We start from the raw sequence: 13948 nt of genomic DNA on the forward strand, positions 1-13948 counted from the left end.
AATCTCTATATTAGCTATACATTTAGAATATAATTTCAGATACTATTAGCACTCATGGCATTTCTCATCATGACTTGTGCTTACTATAGGTAAGTGTGATGTACTCATACATTTATATCAGTTTGCGCTCTCTCACTATAAATCATGTTTTTAGTGCCGTCTTAATTATGCGACTAAACATTGGCGTACTAAACATTAGTGTGAAAAATTATGGACCCATGTATTTAGTAAAGTTAAAACTAATTTAAGACGCAAGCATCGTAAATCTAAAGCTACTAACTTATCAGTGCAAGACATGCTATTAAGACTTCCCTTATTAACAATAAAATGACTTACATGCTACTTCCAGAGATGCATTGCGGCTCACAGCTTCGCCGAGATAGTTCCTGGCGACGCAAACATAACTTCCTTCGTCAGGTTTGCTTCTGCGCCCATGCACAATGCGCAAGAAAAACAGGGATCCGCTGGGCAACAGCATCCGGTGCGAACGAGGGTCATCTTTGTCGGTCTCCACTCTCTCAGCATCTTTATACCATTCAATGGTGGGCGTTGGCCTACCTTCCGCTTTGCAGTTGAGGGTTGTTGGCTCACCTTTGGAAACAATCACATCTGATGGGTGTTCAACAATGCGAGGAGGAAAGTCTTCTTGCCGTAGACGAGATCCTACATAAAGAAATAGAGTAGGAGAATCAGTATATCAAGTAGCTGACTTTTGTACATCACAGATATCAGTCACATGAATGCAGGAGTGTTTCTTTGAACAAAAGCAGCTACTTGTTTTCTTGCCTCAAAACAGTAAATTGTAACTTCTACATTCACTCTAATCAGTATGACATTCTCCTGAAATTCACTGTTGGAAGGAATCCTGTCCTCTCCTTTCTTTGGACATATAGATTCAACTCACTGCCCCTCCACAATAATGATTTGTAGAAATTATACCCAAGGCAAATAGATGTGGAATGCTTATCTTTAAATTGTTGCTTTGTTAGAGAAAATCACTCTCATAAATACATTACATGGACAATAGCAGCAGTCGGGTAAATAGATGAGTGAAACCTTTGACCTCAGGATTGCTGTGCTGTTCAGATTCTGTGCCAAGAAACTGACACTCGGTACTACCTCTTAAAATGCACATGTAATATGGAGTCATCAAAACACCACTAGGTACGGTTATGAAATAGACATCTCATGGCGTAAAGCTCTTGTACCTCACTGCTGAAGAAGCTTCTTGGCATGAATGCCAATGGTGTCAACCTATAAAGTATGAGAGTATGCAGTGGCTGCGTGAACCAAGGGAAGAACCAGGCTGACAAATTCATCAAGTGCATTACCATGGTTTATCAATAAAGTATTATGCTTTTAAATGCATCCGATTTTGCTCGATGGCATGCTGTTAGATGCTGTTCCACAGGGAGCTCATAACGTTTCAAGCAATTAGGTATTTTGTCATTAGATTTCCACAATTAGATGAACCACAATAATTCAATCAGAAAATATGTCATAAAGAACTTTTTCTATTAGGGGCAGAGGTCAGCAGAGGTGACCGGGGTGTTGCTGGCCCAACTTGCTGCAGAATCTTGCAGCATGTATTCCCCCCTCAATTCTCCATGTGAGCCCTGGGAGGTGATCTGTCTAGTGACGAGCCTGAATAAGTGCCTCTTGAGTTGTTGTGGATATCATCTCTACTGTGGGTAGTAAAGCCAGCAATATACATGGGAACAGATCCTGGCTGCATCACCCATGGGTGATAATGGTGGAGGGAAACATCCTTTACAACGCAACTTTTACCACGCAGTGCTTTTACATCGCAACTTTTACAACGCAAACCATTACAACACATTGCGCTGGGGGGCGCTCTAGGATAGGGAATTGATTTAATTTACTATCTAACACCTTCCCTACTATCCACGGGGACTGGAGTTGGAATAGTAAATTAAACTATTCACTATCCAGCACCCCAAAGCGCTATGCGTTGTAATGGTATGCGTTGTAAAAACTGCGATGTAAAAGCATGCGTGGTAAAAGCATACGTTGTAATGTCATACATCCAATGGTGGATTATGAGCTGAGTTTCACGAGTACAAAGAAGGCTTTCTGTGGAACTGCAAACAAATATTTGCCTGTGGGTGAAGGCAGACAGAAAACATATTTAAGTAGTATGAGGTTACAGGTGATAAAGCTAAAGGCAGCCTTATGTGAGGGAAGAGCAAGGAGACATGCTTGTGGGTGGAGGCGGGCAGAAAACCTATTGTAGGGGGCATGAGTTAGGGGTGGTAACAAGGGAGTAGCAAGAAAATTAAAATACCCTCCACGTTGACCATATCTCAAAGGCACACAGTAAACAAAGCAAGGAAGTCCACCACTGCTACTTCTCAGGAGGGGAGCGTTAGTGCTGAGGGATTGTTCCGCCCCTAAGAACTATTTTTCTTCTCTTTTGTACCTTTCTTTTTACTCTCATTCCTCATTGTTCTCACTGTGATATTTTTTGATCCCCCACCTCTCTCTACTTTCTCTCCATATTCTCAAAATTTCTCTTTCCCTCCCTAAGACTGTAGCCCCAAGGCCAGATCTTAGCCCCACCTTTTACCTCTTTCATGGCATTTTGGTAAAATGTTAATTATGAGCTTCATCGTAAAGAACAAACAGTGGGGTCCTCAAAAAGAAGTAATTCTGCTTTAGTGATGGCGTCCCGCCCCCCCCCCCACACTACATCTGCTTCGTTCTGTACGCCACTGAGTGGTAATGTTATACGTGTTGAAAGTGAGGCTAAGCTGCAAAGAGAAATGTAAACAGCCAGTAACAAGGTCCCCTTCTAAATTCGTTGTTAGAAAACTCAAAAGCACCTACAGTGTGTAAAGAGAGGAAGCGTTCTTAATAGTTACGAGAAGGGTACACATGACGTGGACCTAATGTATAACTTAGGTTTTTTTTTTATTTGATATGAATTTCTATGCATCCTATTATAAGTGAGAAAATCTACAAATAATTTCTTTTTGCCAGACATAACAATAATGGCAACATATTATTGCCCTTCAGCAACACATAGATGCTTTTAGCAGCAGAACATGATTCTTTAGGAGCAGGAAGCATTTGCAGTGACGAGAACTGGAACTGGAAGTCATGGGTTATTCATTGAGGAGGTGATGTACTGTACCCAGAACCTTAATAAATAACTCATGCATTGCAAATGATGTCTCTACCAATCCGTCCAGTTTTCCATCATCTTATATTTGTTGAAGAAAGCTCTATACAACATGTGCAAGACAGAAGTTATTTTATGCAAAAATGTGCAGTGTGGGACTGGCCTCTAGGGAAATCTGGCAGTGCCCGAGGGGCTGGTGTGACAGGTCAGTGTGTGGGCTGGTTTTATGGCAGTTTTTTGGCCTGTTTTATTGGTAGTTGGGACGGTTTTTACGGTTGACTTCCCTGATACTCCCACAAACCTTGCCTGCAGCAAGCACAAATGTATACAGTCTCCCATACCTTGTTAAATTCCTAAACAGCAGGCATTTGCAAGTTGAAAACTGCCCCTTGCAAAATCCGGCCACTTTTTTAGCTATCCGATAAACTATGGAGACACATTTATTTTGGTTCCCAGGCCGTCATTCTGTCCCAGTCCGACCCTGAAAATGTGTTTTCTCCTGGAACTGGCATTGTTCAGTTTGTGGCTTCTAAAATAGACTGTACAATTATGAGCTTATGGATAATAAACTATTGGAAGCTGTCATTCCTTCCAGGGATGCATGTATCAATGTCAATTCTAGTTTTCCGATAAGAATCAATCAATCACCTTAAACATGTCTAATTAAAATCATACTGGTAAAAACACAGTCTAGTAATTGAGCGACTTCTGTTGTGTGCTCTGTGTATTTTATTTAACACCATACATTTTTACATCAGTATCATGTTTATTTGTTATATAAATAGTGAAAAAATGGCATGAGATAGCTATTAATAGAGAGGTTAATATCTGTAATATTATTAACAATAACGATCATAATTCTACATATATGCAAGTTTTGTCTATGCGTATTAGACACCTTCCATTAGATTACTAAACAGACTTGCCACTTGATTATTTGGGTGGTGTGGGGGCGTTACCTAAACAACTGGTATTCAAGTGTAATCTTCACATTAAACGTCATAAAATGTTTGTCCTTCATAAAGTACAAAATGTTTGTGTGAGCATGTGAGTGTTTTTTGTTTGTATACACGATATATGAAGACAGATACACACCTTTTAGGCATGGTACAGAAGTTCAACCCATTTTTAACAGTAGTATTTTTCTAGAGGGTCTCTAAGTGTATATAGAGGTTAGCATGGACCTAAACCGATGCTGCAAATATATTTAAACACACTAACCCATCCTATCAATTTCAGTTCAATAGGCTACACTGAACAGAGGTTTTTCCTTCAACTCAAAAAAAGGAAAAGGCAATTGACAATCAAAGCAATGTTATGTTATGTTATGTTATGTTATGTTATGTTATATGGGAATTTGTAGCGCGCACAACTACTCTTGAGTATCCTGGCGCGTATCATGGTTCATTTGAGACAATATCTACAAGAAAGTAAAGGTTTAATGTTGGACTCAAGGAACATTAATATAACTATGATTATTACATTCCAGGAGCTTGTATGCAGCACAAGGTTCTTTCAAGATGCATAGTCAGTGGTGGTAGTGAAGTGCCTTAGCTTTGGGAGACCTAAATAACAGTTATGACTTGTGAGCTTTCCATAATGCACGATGGTTCACTTGTTGGTCAGTTGGAGTGGGGTGGCTTTACATCAGACTTGTATCTCTTAAAATATGTGGTTGGCAAGAAGCATTCACCCTAAGCAAAATGGTTTAATTTGGGAACATATTTAGTGATCAGGTTTTGTAGGACATTTTACAGAGATTTTGTGACTACAATGAATTATTGTGATTTTTGGCATAAGTTGTTCTCCCCTACTGCTGGGACGTTAGTGAATATCCATGTAGAGAGGAAAACTATGAGTGATTATTATTTAGAGGGACATGAACACAAATCATTTTGTGAAAAGGTTCAGTGAAGCTACATGTCAATACCAGTAAGACTGTTCAGTGTGTTTACTCTAACAGAGGAGTAAGGCATGAGTAACATAATGGTCAGAAAGTTGTATCCCGCCAGGCCTGTTCCCAGCTTTACTCCTTCTGAAGTCAGTTCTGTTCCTAACACTAATCTGTGGTCAGTATTTGAGTAGGATAAGGTCTTCTTTTCTCAGTCATGGATGCTTCGCATTTGTGAAGACCACCAGCTTTCATATCGCCCTCTGGAACGCATGATCCATGCATGAAAAGTGCTACTAAATACTAAAGAAGTGGCAACACTCTCTACGACAGGACAACAGATGTACAAAATTACTCATTGCTGGTGGCCTTTAGTCCTCTCTCCTGCAAGCAGATTAAGACATTTTTGCACCAATGACGTGTTCCTCCAAAGATGATTTACTATTTATATGTGCAATCTGATTTCTTAGCAAAACAGATACCTTTTAAAGAACCTGCATTGACAATATGGCCAGCACCCTCTAGCTGTTTGGTAATGGCTATTTGTGTGCATGACAACCGCACTGATTGCTACACAAAAATCTGACTTAAGCAGCTACACAACTTTAGAGATCTGGAAAAATAAGCAACTGCATAATGCTAAAGCCACTACAGTTTTGAAGGAATTCTAATTGTATTTGAATTTATAAAGCGCATTAAACCAAGGCATCAAAGTGCTAAATCGGCAGGAGCATACGAGGAGGTGCAGCCAAGGCAATTTAAGTGGTGAGAAAAGACAAGTCTTCACAGTCTTGTGGAATACAGAGTACAAGGTAATACTAGTGATGTGTACAGTGAGAGTGTTCCATAACCTAGCAACTGCCACTGAAAATGCACAGTCACTCCATCTTGCCTTCCTATAATGAGGAACAGTGACTTTCCTCTGACCAGCCGATCACAACTGTCTGCTGGGAAGATACTAATTGAAAGCGGAGTAGAAACCCTGCTGGTTAAGGGTCCTTAAAAACCAGACACAGAGATTTGAACATCAGCCTTTTCCTCACTGGGAGCCGGTGGAGAGTCCTCAGCCCCTCCCTCACCGATAGATGTTTAAGAACGCCCAAAACCAGCCACACAGCCGCATTCTGGATAACCTGAAGTTAATTAAGGGAATACTGGTTGGCGTTCAAATACAAAGCATTACAGTAGTCAAGGTGAGATGTTATGAAATGCAATGACCATCGATACTCTTAGCTCTTCATGCTCCAAAAACATGAACTCATGGTCCTATTAACCTGGGGTCAATTATCGAAAATCACACCCAAGTTTTTAGCAGAGATTATAGGAACAGGTAGTAAGCCGCAAGTTTCCAGCCACCAGCAATCAGACCAAACAGAATTCTCTGCCCCGAAGGCCACAATCTACGTCTTATTGGTATTCATCTTGACCCAGTTCTCTAGCACCCAGGTGCTGACTTGCCCCATGCACAACCTAAACGTGTCGGCTACTCCTGCCCAATCACCTGATATTGGGACGCTGATTTGGGTATCGTCCACATAGGACAATAGCTGCAAGCCGAAGTTACGTATTAGTTTTGCCAAAAGGGCAACGTAAAGGTTGAACAATGTGGGACTGAGGGAGGACCTTTGCGGAACACCAAAATGAAGCTGGAAAGATTTAGATCTGAAGTCTCTGCAGCTCACTATTTGGGTCCTTTTTGCCATGAAGGAATCTAGAAGATTGAGAGCAGAACCCCCTCAGCCCAACCTGATGCAGTCATTGCACCAATCGCATGGGAGAGATGGTGTCAAAGGCTACGGATAAATCTAGCATAATGAGAATAGCAGCACCTTCTTTATCTACTTGGCAGTGAATTGAATGTGCTGCTGCGATTAGAGCAGTTTCAGTGCTGTGGTTCCTCCTAACGCAATTCTGTGAGGAATGTATATGCTCAGAATCTATAAAAAGCGGTGCTAATTTCCTGGATCCCGGTTTCTTTTTCAAGGGAATAACAATTGCTTTAGAAGTACTCTTATATTTTTTAATTGCCTCTTTGTGTTTGTCCATTTCTTCTGAACTACACAACAATCTCCACCTCTGTTTTTGACTATGGCATTGCCTTTGAAGGTCTTTTAAACTCTCTGAAATCCACAGGGCGGAGAACTTCTTCGTTCGCTTTATTTTAGTAATAATAAGGGCTAACTCATCGATCAGTGACCGCACCCAACTGTTAATATCCTATGTTGTCTGTCCGTGAACACTAACTCCTTTTGCTTGAGAATACTCAAGAGCTTTCTTCAATTCCCCACTGTAGATTTGATTCCACCTCTATAAGTGGCACACCTATCCTATCCAGTCTTTTCCTCCTTTTTGCCCTGCACAACAAACCTTACCACATAGTGATCCATCCAGCTGAGAGGCAGGCAATCTTTAACTGACAGGTCCGTAAATGTGGTAAAAATACCATCCAGCATGTGACCAGCTGTATGGGTTGAAGAGGCCACCCGCAGGAAAAAAACAAAACTATTCATCAAATCTAAAAGAGCACTAGTGTCATTACAACTTTCTTACAGATAAACATGAAAATCCCCCAAAATGGTGAAATTAGCGCAGGAAATGAACGGTTGCAACACCTGATTCTAATTTTAAATGAACTGTATTCTTGGCCCAGGACGGCGGTATACCAGTAACCCCGCAAAAACATGTGAGGTTGTGCCTGATTCTTAAAACAAAACATACCTCACATCCCTCCACAGACGTGGTTTTAACTGGCTCAAACAAGCAACTCCACCAATCTCCAACAATAATGGCAAGGCCACCCCCCCTCCGTGAATCCGATCTAATCTCACCATATTGTAGCCAGGAGCCATAGCTGCTAACAAATCAGGCCCTGGATTTTCCCTTGCCCATGTCTGTTATGAACAGGCAGTCCAGCTTAGTACCAACTATCAATTGACAGATTTCAGTACTAAGTTTTATCACAGAGCGGGCATTGACCAAAGTGCAGCAGAGAGAGAATGTCCCCTCGACTACCCCTCCATTAGACATCAACTCTATTTTCCTCCTGGTTCTCCAAGACCCAGTTGCACCAAGAGCAACACCACTTTGTTGTGTTCAAAGGGTTCAATGTGCCACATCCCTCACTATTCCCCATATATAAAAATTCAAAGGACAATGATTTCACAGAATATAGCATAGAAATATACCACATTTTACAATATCATAAAATCTTTGACATAGATTGCAATATAGAATACCCATATTGAATAAAGTGTCAGTGAAAATGGGGAAATGCTCTCTTCTGTTTGTTCCCCCTTACATATGACAGCCCAATTCAGTGTCCTTCCTTTGAGCTTCAAGAGCTGTAGTATTATTGGACTATTGAAAAGGTAAACCACCTCTGAAGAAATGATGACAAGATGGAACTGAATGTACATTGCAGGATCATACTGATAAAAGTTTACACACAAAAAATAAGTGGGGATAAGAATAAAATATTATAGGATCCACCCAGGATGTAGTTTTTAACTGTCTTTTTCCTCTGCTTTCAGATCATTGTTGCAAACACGCCTACACTTACTAGTACAAATGACCTCTCCTTCTCTGCCTAACACTTCAAGAGTCCCTCTCTGTGGAGGGTTGTAGCCGTCACCACTGGCTCTCTCCGGATTGCTTGGGAGGTAGGATGAAGGAGGACACCCAAGCGTGGGTTAAGGCTTTTGTTCCTTAAGTTGACTGGGTTATAGACATATCAAACCTTCCCCCTCCTTTCAATCTCTCTCAGATACATTAAACACCAGCATCTCTTTGTATTTATTTTTAGGTGCCACCCAAACAACAATTGACATTTACAAAAAAATACAAATGGTGCTGATAGTTGGAAATCTACAGTTTCTTTAATATATATTAGAGGAAGAGAGACAAAAGATTACTGGTTCTCTAAGCTAAAATAACACATTTGAAGAATATGAAGGGGTGGTCATTGTGGCAGGTTAGTCATCTTCAAAGTCAAATGTGGTGCTTGAAATGTGCAGGTGCAGACATATAAGAGGCAGAGGAAATAGGATTGATGTAGTTGATCTGGCAATGGCACCACCACTTTTGGCTGCAAGTGTGTAGGATCATGCATACCATGGAGACATCTGTTCCCCTCACCTAGCCAGAGCTCCAATAGGACAACAGCCAAAGGAAAAGGAAAAACTAGACATTGTTATATTCCATATAGATACTATAATATAGGCCTTGGTGCACTCATTACCGTTCACCTATATTCTTTCCCTACATTACACTTGTCACGGTTTACAAGGACTGACCTTTTACCTAGATATTACACTGCATTCAGAACGCGGGTTTTCCATAGTTCGACATCTCATACATTGTGCATGAGGGCTCTTGGAAGCAGAGCAGGACTGCCATCTCCTGTATAAAACCTATGTACAAAGTTCATACCAGACGTCATCCTTAGGCCAACACAGTAATACAGCAAGGTAGGACCCCTGGGGAGACCTATTGACGGAGCGAAAGGTAGTATATTGTTTCCATGGTCCTGAGGAATCAGGGTTGTCATGTTCGATGGTTGCCAAGAACTATTCTCTCCTTGGTAATGGGAGAATCTAGTGGCACTGTGAGCTAGTTGGTACAAGAAGTCCAACATACCCGGTGGGGGTGATCAGAGTACGCCTGACAGCAATCCCACAGTGTATGTTGTCTAAACGTGCAGATCCTGTATACTTTTTAAGGGAACTACACAACAACATTTTACTTGATTGTTATTCAGCAATTTCCAAAAACAGTCACACAGGCAATCTAAGATAGTGGGGAAAAAACACTCACTTTCCACAATACTAAATACTCATTTATTCCACCAAAGTCTCACATTGAAAAGTCTACTGATGTACGCCATGCACTTAGAAGATATTTTCCTGACAAGTATCCCATTTTAAATGGCTTATGTGAGATCCCTAATACCACCACCCTGTTGCCTGTGGTAAATAACCCAGGCAAACAAGATCCCAAGTGTGGAAAAGTACCAATAACCACTGAGAGCAGTTATCAAGTTGCTGTAAACACCTGTTGTGAGCTGCAGGTCAAATGTTTGAATCCTGTCAAGGCGACGTTAGTCAGCCATACACCGTTTCAAGGTTTGTAAATAGAGAACATAAAAGTAAATGTTATTTACTGTGTTTATACAAGACTGTAGTATTGCTACATAAATAATCATTTATTATAAGTACTTGTTTCTGTCTAAATAACACCCATGTTTCTAAAAGCTTGGAGAAATCTTTATGAATACCCCACCCCAGAATCGAAACTAAATAACACCCATGTTTCTAAAAGCTTGGAGAAAACTTTATGAATAACCCCCGCCAAAAAATAAAACACGAAATAAAAACACCATAACAGTACGACTAAGATTGCAATTTTGAATACTGAACAAAGTCGCAATCACTCATTTATATTCATTGATATTGAAACCAAAGCATCTTCACTTACAATTTGTTTTGAAATGGTCTCAACTGGACTATCAATTAATATAACTGAACAGGTACATCATGAAAATAGAATTATTTTTGCATTGTTTTCGAATTACTTCTCATGTGCTATAGCCAGGGCCAATGGAATTATGCGTCAGGGGAGGGATAAATTATGTGGTGGGCTGAGAAAATTATGTGGAAAGAAAAGACATATTATGCAGCACAATTTGCTGTGCCATTTCTGCACTTGTTAGCACTATCTGGGCATTTGTTACACCACATTAGTACCAGTTTAACACCCAAATATAGCAATAAACTACAGAAAGGTGACCAGTCAACCTTTCCAAAGGGCCTTCCACTGCACAGCAACATGTTTTACTACGTTTTTGCTAAAGTTTGAACAGTTTGAGCTAGAAATATTTTTTTTGTTAACATCTGCAAATTATGCAGCACATGATGGATTATGTGGCGAATGCGGAAAATCCCTAATCATGCAAACATTGTTGCAGCTGCACTAAATACTCCCATATGCACCTTTACGTTATTTTCTTTGTAGTATAGGATCATACTATGTTTCAAGAAAACAAAAGCGACAAGGGGCACCCGCCATACTAAGAAACACAATCTCTCATCACTGGATGTGAAAACTTTCACATAGGAGGTCTGCCTATCAAAGCATTAAATAAAATGGGTAGGGCAGGCTTGTTAGCTTTTAATCCACCGTACTGCCCTTACTATGTTGTTAGAAGCAGATTTAAGGCAAATATTAACTATGTTCATGTAATGGAAGGGTACTCAATAATGGGGATGAAACCGCCTCTCTCAATACTTTCAAGGGTGGCAGTACACAGTCGAGAATCGACTATATAATGCACAGTATTCATAGTTGGAGCAGAATAGTGAGCTTCAAAATAAAAATGAGGGACAACTTCGATCACCGACCATTATGCTTGGAAGTAATAGGTCATCTATCGAAGGTTATCCAAGCAAATATTGATTCCCATGATGTGCAACCCCTAGTAGGGAATAACCGTAGATCTATAGGGTAGCCGAAGATCACAGGTAGCCTCGAAACTATGACTAATATCTATAACACTTTTTGATAAATAGTAGGTGCACACTTTGCACACTTGGAGTCAAACAATCTGTCCATAACATCCATGCATACTGCCTTGGTTAGAAAGTTAGAGCCCCTGCTCATCTAAAATAACGGGAAAAACTTGAAATCCAACCTTAAGACAGGACAAAAGGTAAACCCATTGTACGCAACTGAATGTAGGAAATCTAAGTCAGCCTTACTGGAGTTGATTAAGAAGGGAAGTGCAGACTCAGTGAGGAGTGCCAGGGATGTACACCGGAAAGCACTGGCTACTGCCAAGCGGAATTGGGAAGAAAATAGCTGGTTGGATCTTCTGGAGGCAGCAAAAACAAAAAAATTGGCAGAGTTTTGGAAAATTATAGCAAGGGGTGGGAAGGACCATGTACGAAGAACAGAGCATTATCTGGACTCTGTGACTTGGACCAACCACTTCACTGATTTGTACTCAAGTTTTAGGCCCATTGCAGCGCCGAGCAGAGAAATACGGCCTACTGATATAGAGGGAGACAGCGAGGTGATCGTCTTCTCACTGCAAGAAACGGAGTATGCTATAAACTCCATTAAACCGGGAAAAGCAACGGGACTAGATAGACTTCCCGGTGACTTTTTCCAAACATGACCAAAAGGTATGGATCCCATATGTTAATGCTCTGGGTAAAGCAATATCGGCCGGTGCCCCAATACCGGGAACATGGAAAGGGGCTGAAATTGTCCCCATCCACAAAAAGGGCAGCAAACATAAACCCGAGAACTACAGACCAATTAGCCTGATAGAAACACTCCAAAAAATGTATGCCAAGCAGGTACTGAACAGGCTTAATGACTGGATAGAGACAAATAGCATACTGTCCCCATACCAGGCAGGGTTTAGATCCAGTACTAGTACAATAGATCAAGTCTTCAGACTCCTGTGTATTATCTGGAAATATGTTAAAATCAGGAAGGGGCACATTTATGTGGCATTCGTTGACCTGAGAGCAGCGTTTGACCTCGTACCCAGATGTTTACTATGGGAGTCACTTGAAAAACAAGGTGCCCCCCTGAATTTGGTTATACAGCTAAAAAGGTTACATAATGGGAACTATGCTAGAGTCTGCTGGGGTATGAATGGGGAATTAACAAAGCCAATCCCAATAGAGAGAGGAGTGAGACAAGGTTGTGTACTTGCTCCAACCCTGTTCTCACTCTATATTAATGATGTGGTGGACCGCCTACACGACCAAGCAAACGATCCTCCAAGGCTAAACGGGAATTTGGTGCCGGCGCTGCTCTTCGCAGACGACACCATTCTGATATCACAGACCATGAAGGGGCTACAAAACATGTTGAACGCGTTTAATAGATACTGCACAGAAAAAGGCTTAGAAATCAACGCAAATAAAACTAAGTGCATGGCCATAAACCCACAAAAGGCCCTTAAAAAGAATCTCGTGCTCAGTAATGAGAAAATAGAATATGCCACTAATTTTACTTATTTGGGCATATTACTAGACACAAAACTAGCCTGGAACCAGCAAATAAACCACTCAGCCTTAAGGTTAGCCCAAGGGTCAGGTGCAATCCTTAAGAAGTACAGCTCAACTACAAGCAAAGCTGTGACACCAGCACTTGAGATATATAAATGTATGGTTCAGGCTGCAGCATTGTATGGATCAGAGTTATGGGGCACAAGCGACATCCGGCATCTAACAGCTGGGGAAAACAAGTTTGCAAGGAGATCATTAGGATTACCCCAATCAACACCACTTGTTCCAATGTTCCACGATCTAAATTTGAAGCGAATAGGTCATCTTGCAACCCTGCGTCCACTGCTCTATTGAATACAGCTATGGACTGCACCAGAATTACTAGCATATAGAGAAGGTGCACACGAATTATTGGATATTCCTGTGGTTAAGATTTGTCCGAAAAACGGCTGATTGAGTTAGGTCTTGAATTATACTGGACTAAACCACATAATTTAACACCAAGTTGTAAAGGCAATCTAAAGGGTATTTATTGGCAATATATATTGAATGCACTCCACTCAGACCCAAGACTAGGAAGGTTAACAAGTGAATTCCTTTCTATTAAGCCAAGTCCGAAACGCAAGGATTTCCTTGACCATATACAACCGTTCTTAGCAAGAATTCTGTATCTAAAGTTAAGATATAACACGTTACAGATTAAGAGCTACACTGCAAAATGGGGGGGGGTGGAGGATCTTGCCTGTTCTCTATGCACTAGATGCACTTTAGGGCCTACAAACAACATCAAAAACATTGCACATATTTTGTTTTTTTGTCCGGCGTATGATAGGGTAAGGAGCAAATGGATTCGACCACTATGTAATTTGTTGGGATTCACAAAACATCAAGAGGCGC

General features: G+C 40.9%; 1 protein-coding gene across 1 annotated transcript in view; it reads right to left on the minus strand.

The window, feature by feature from the left end:
- ROBO2 (roundabout guidance receptor 2) overlaps nucleotides 1-13948 on the minus strand; it is an 803551-nt gene that overhangs the window by 733018 nt on the left and 56585 nt on the right. Inside the window, exon 2 of the mRNA XM_078658968.1 lies at nucleotides 337-663. Within this exon, the coding sequence (XP_078515094.1) occupies nucleotides 337-663 (327 nt within the window). The remainder of the gene's footprint in view (nucleotides 1-336; nucleotides 664-13948) is intronic.

The sequence above is a fragment of the Lissotriton helveticus genome, chromosome 8, assembly GCF_964261635.1.
Source record: "Lissotriton helveticus chromosome 8, aLisHel1.1, whole genome shotgun sequence".
Taxonomy (NCBI): domain Eukaryota; kingdom Metazoa; phylum Chordata; class Amphibia; order Caudata; family Salamandridae; genus Lissotriton; species Lissotriton helveticus.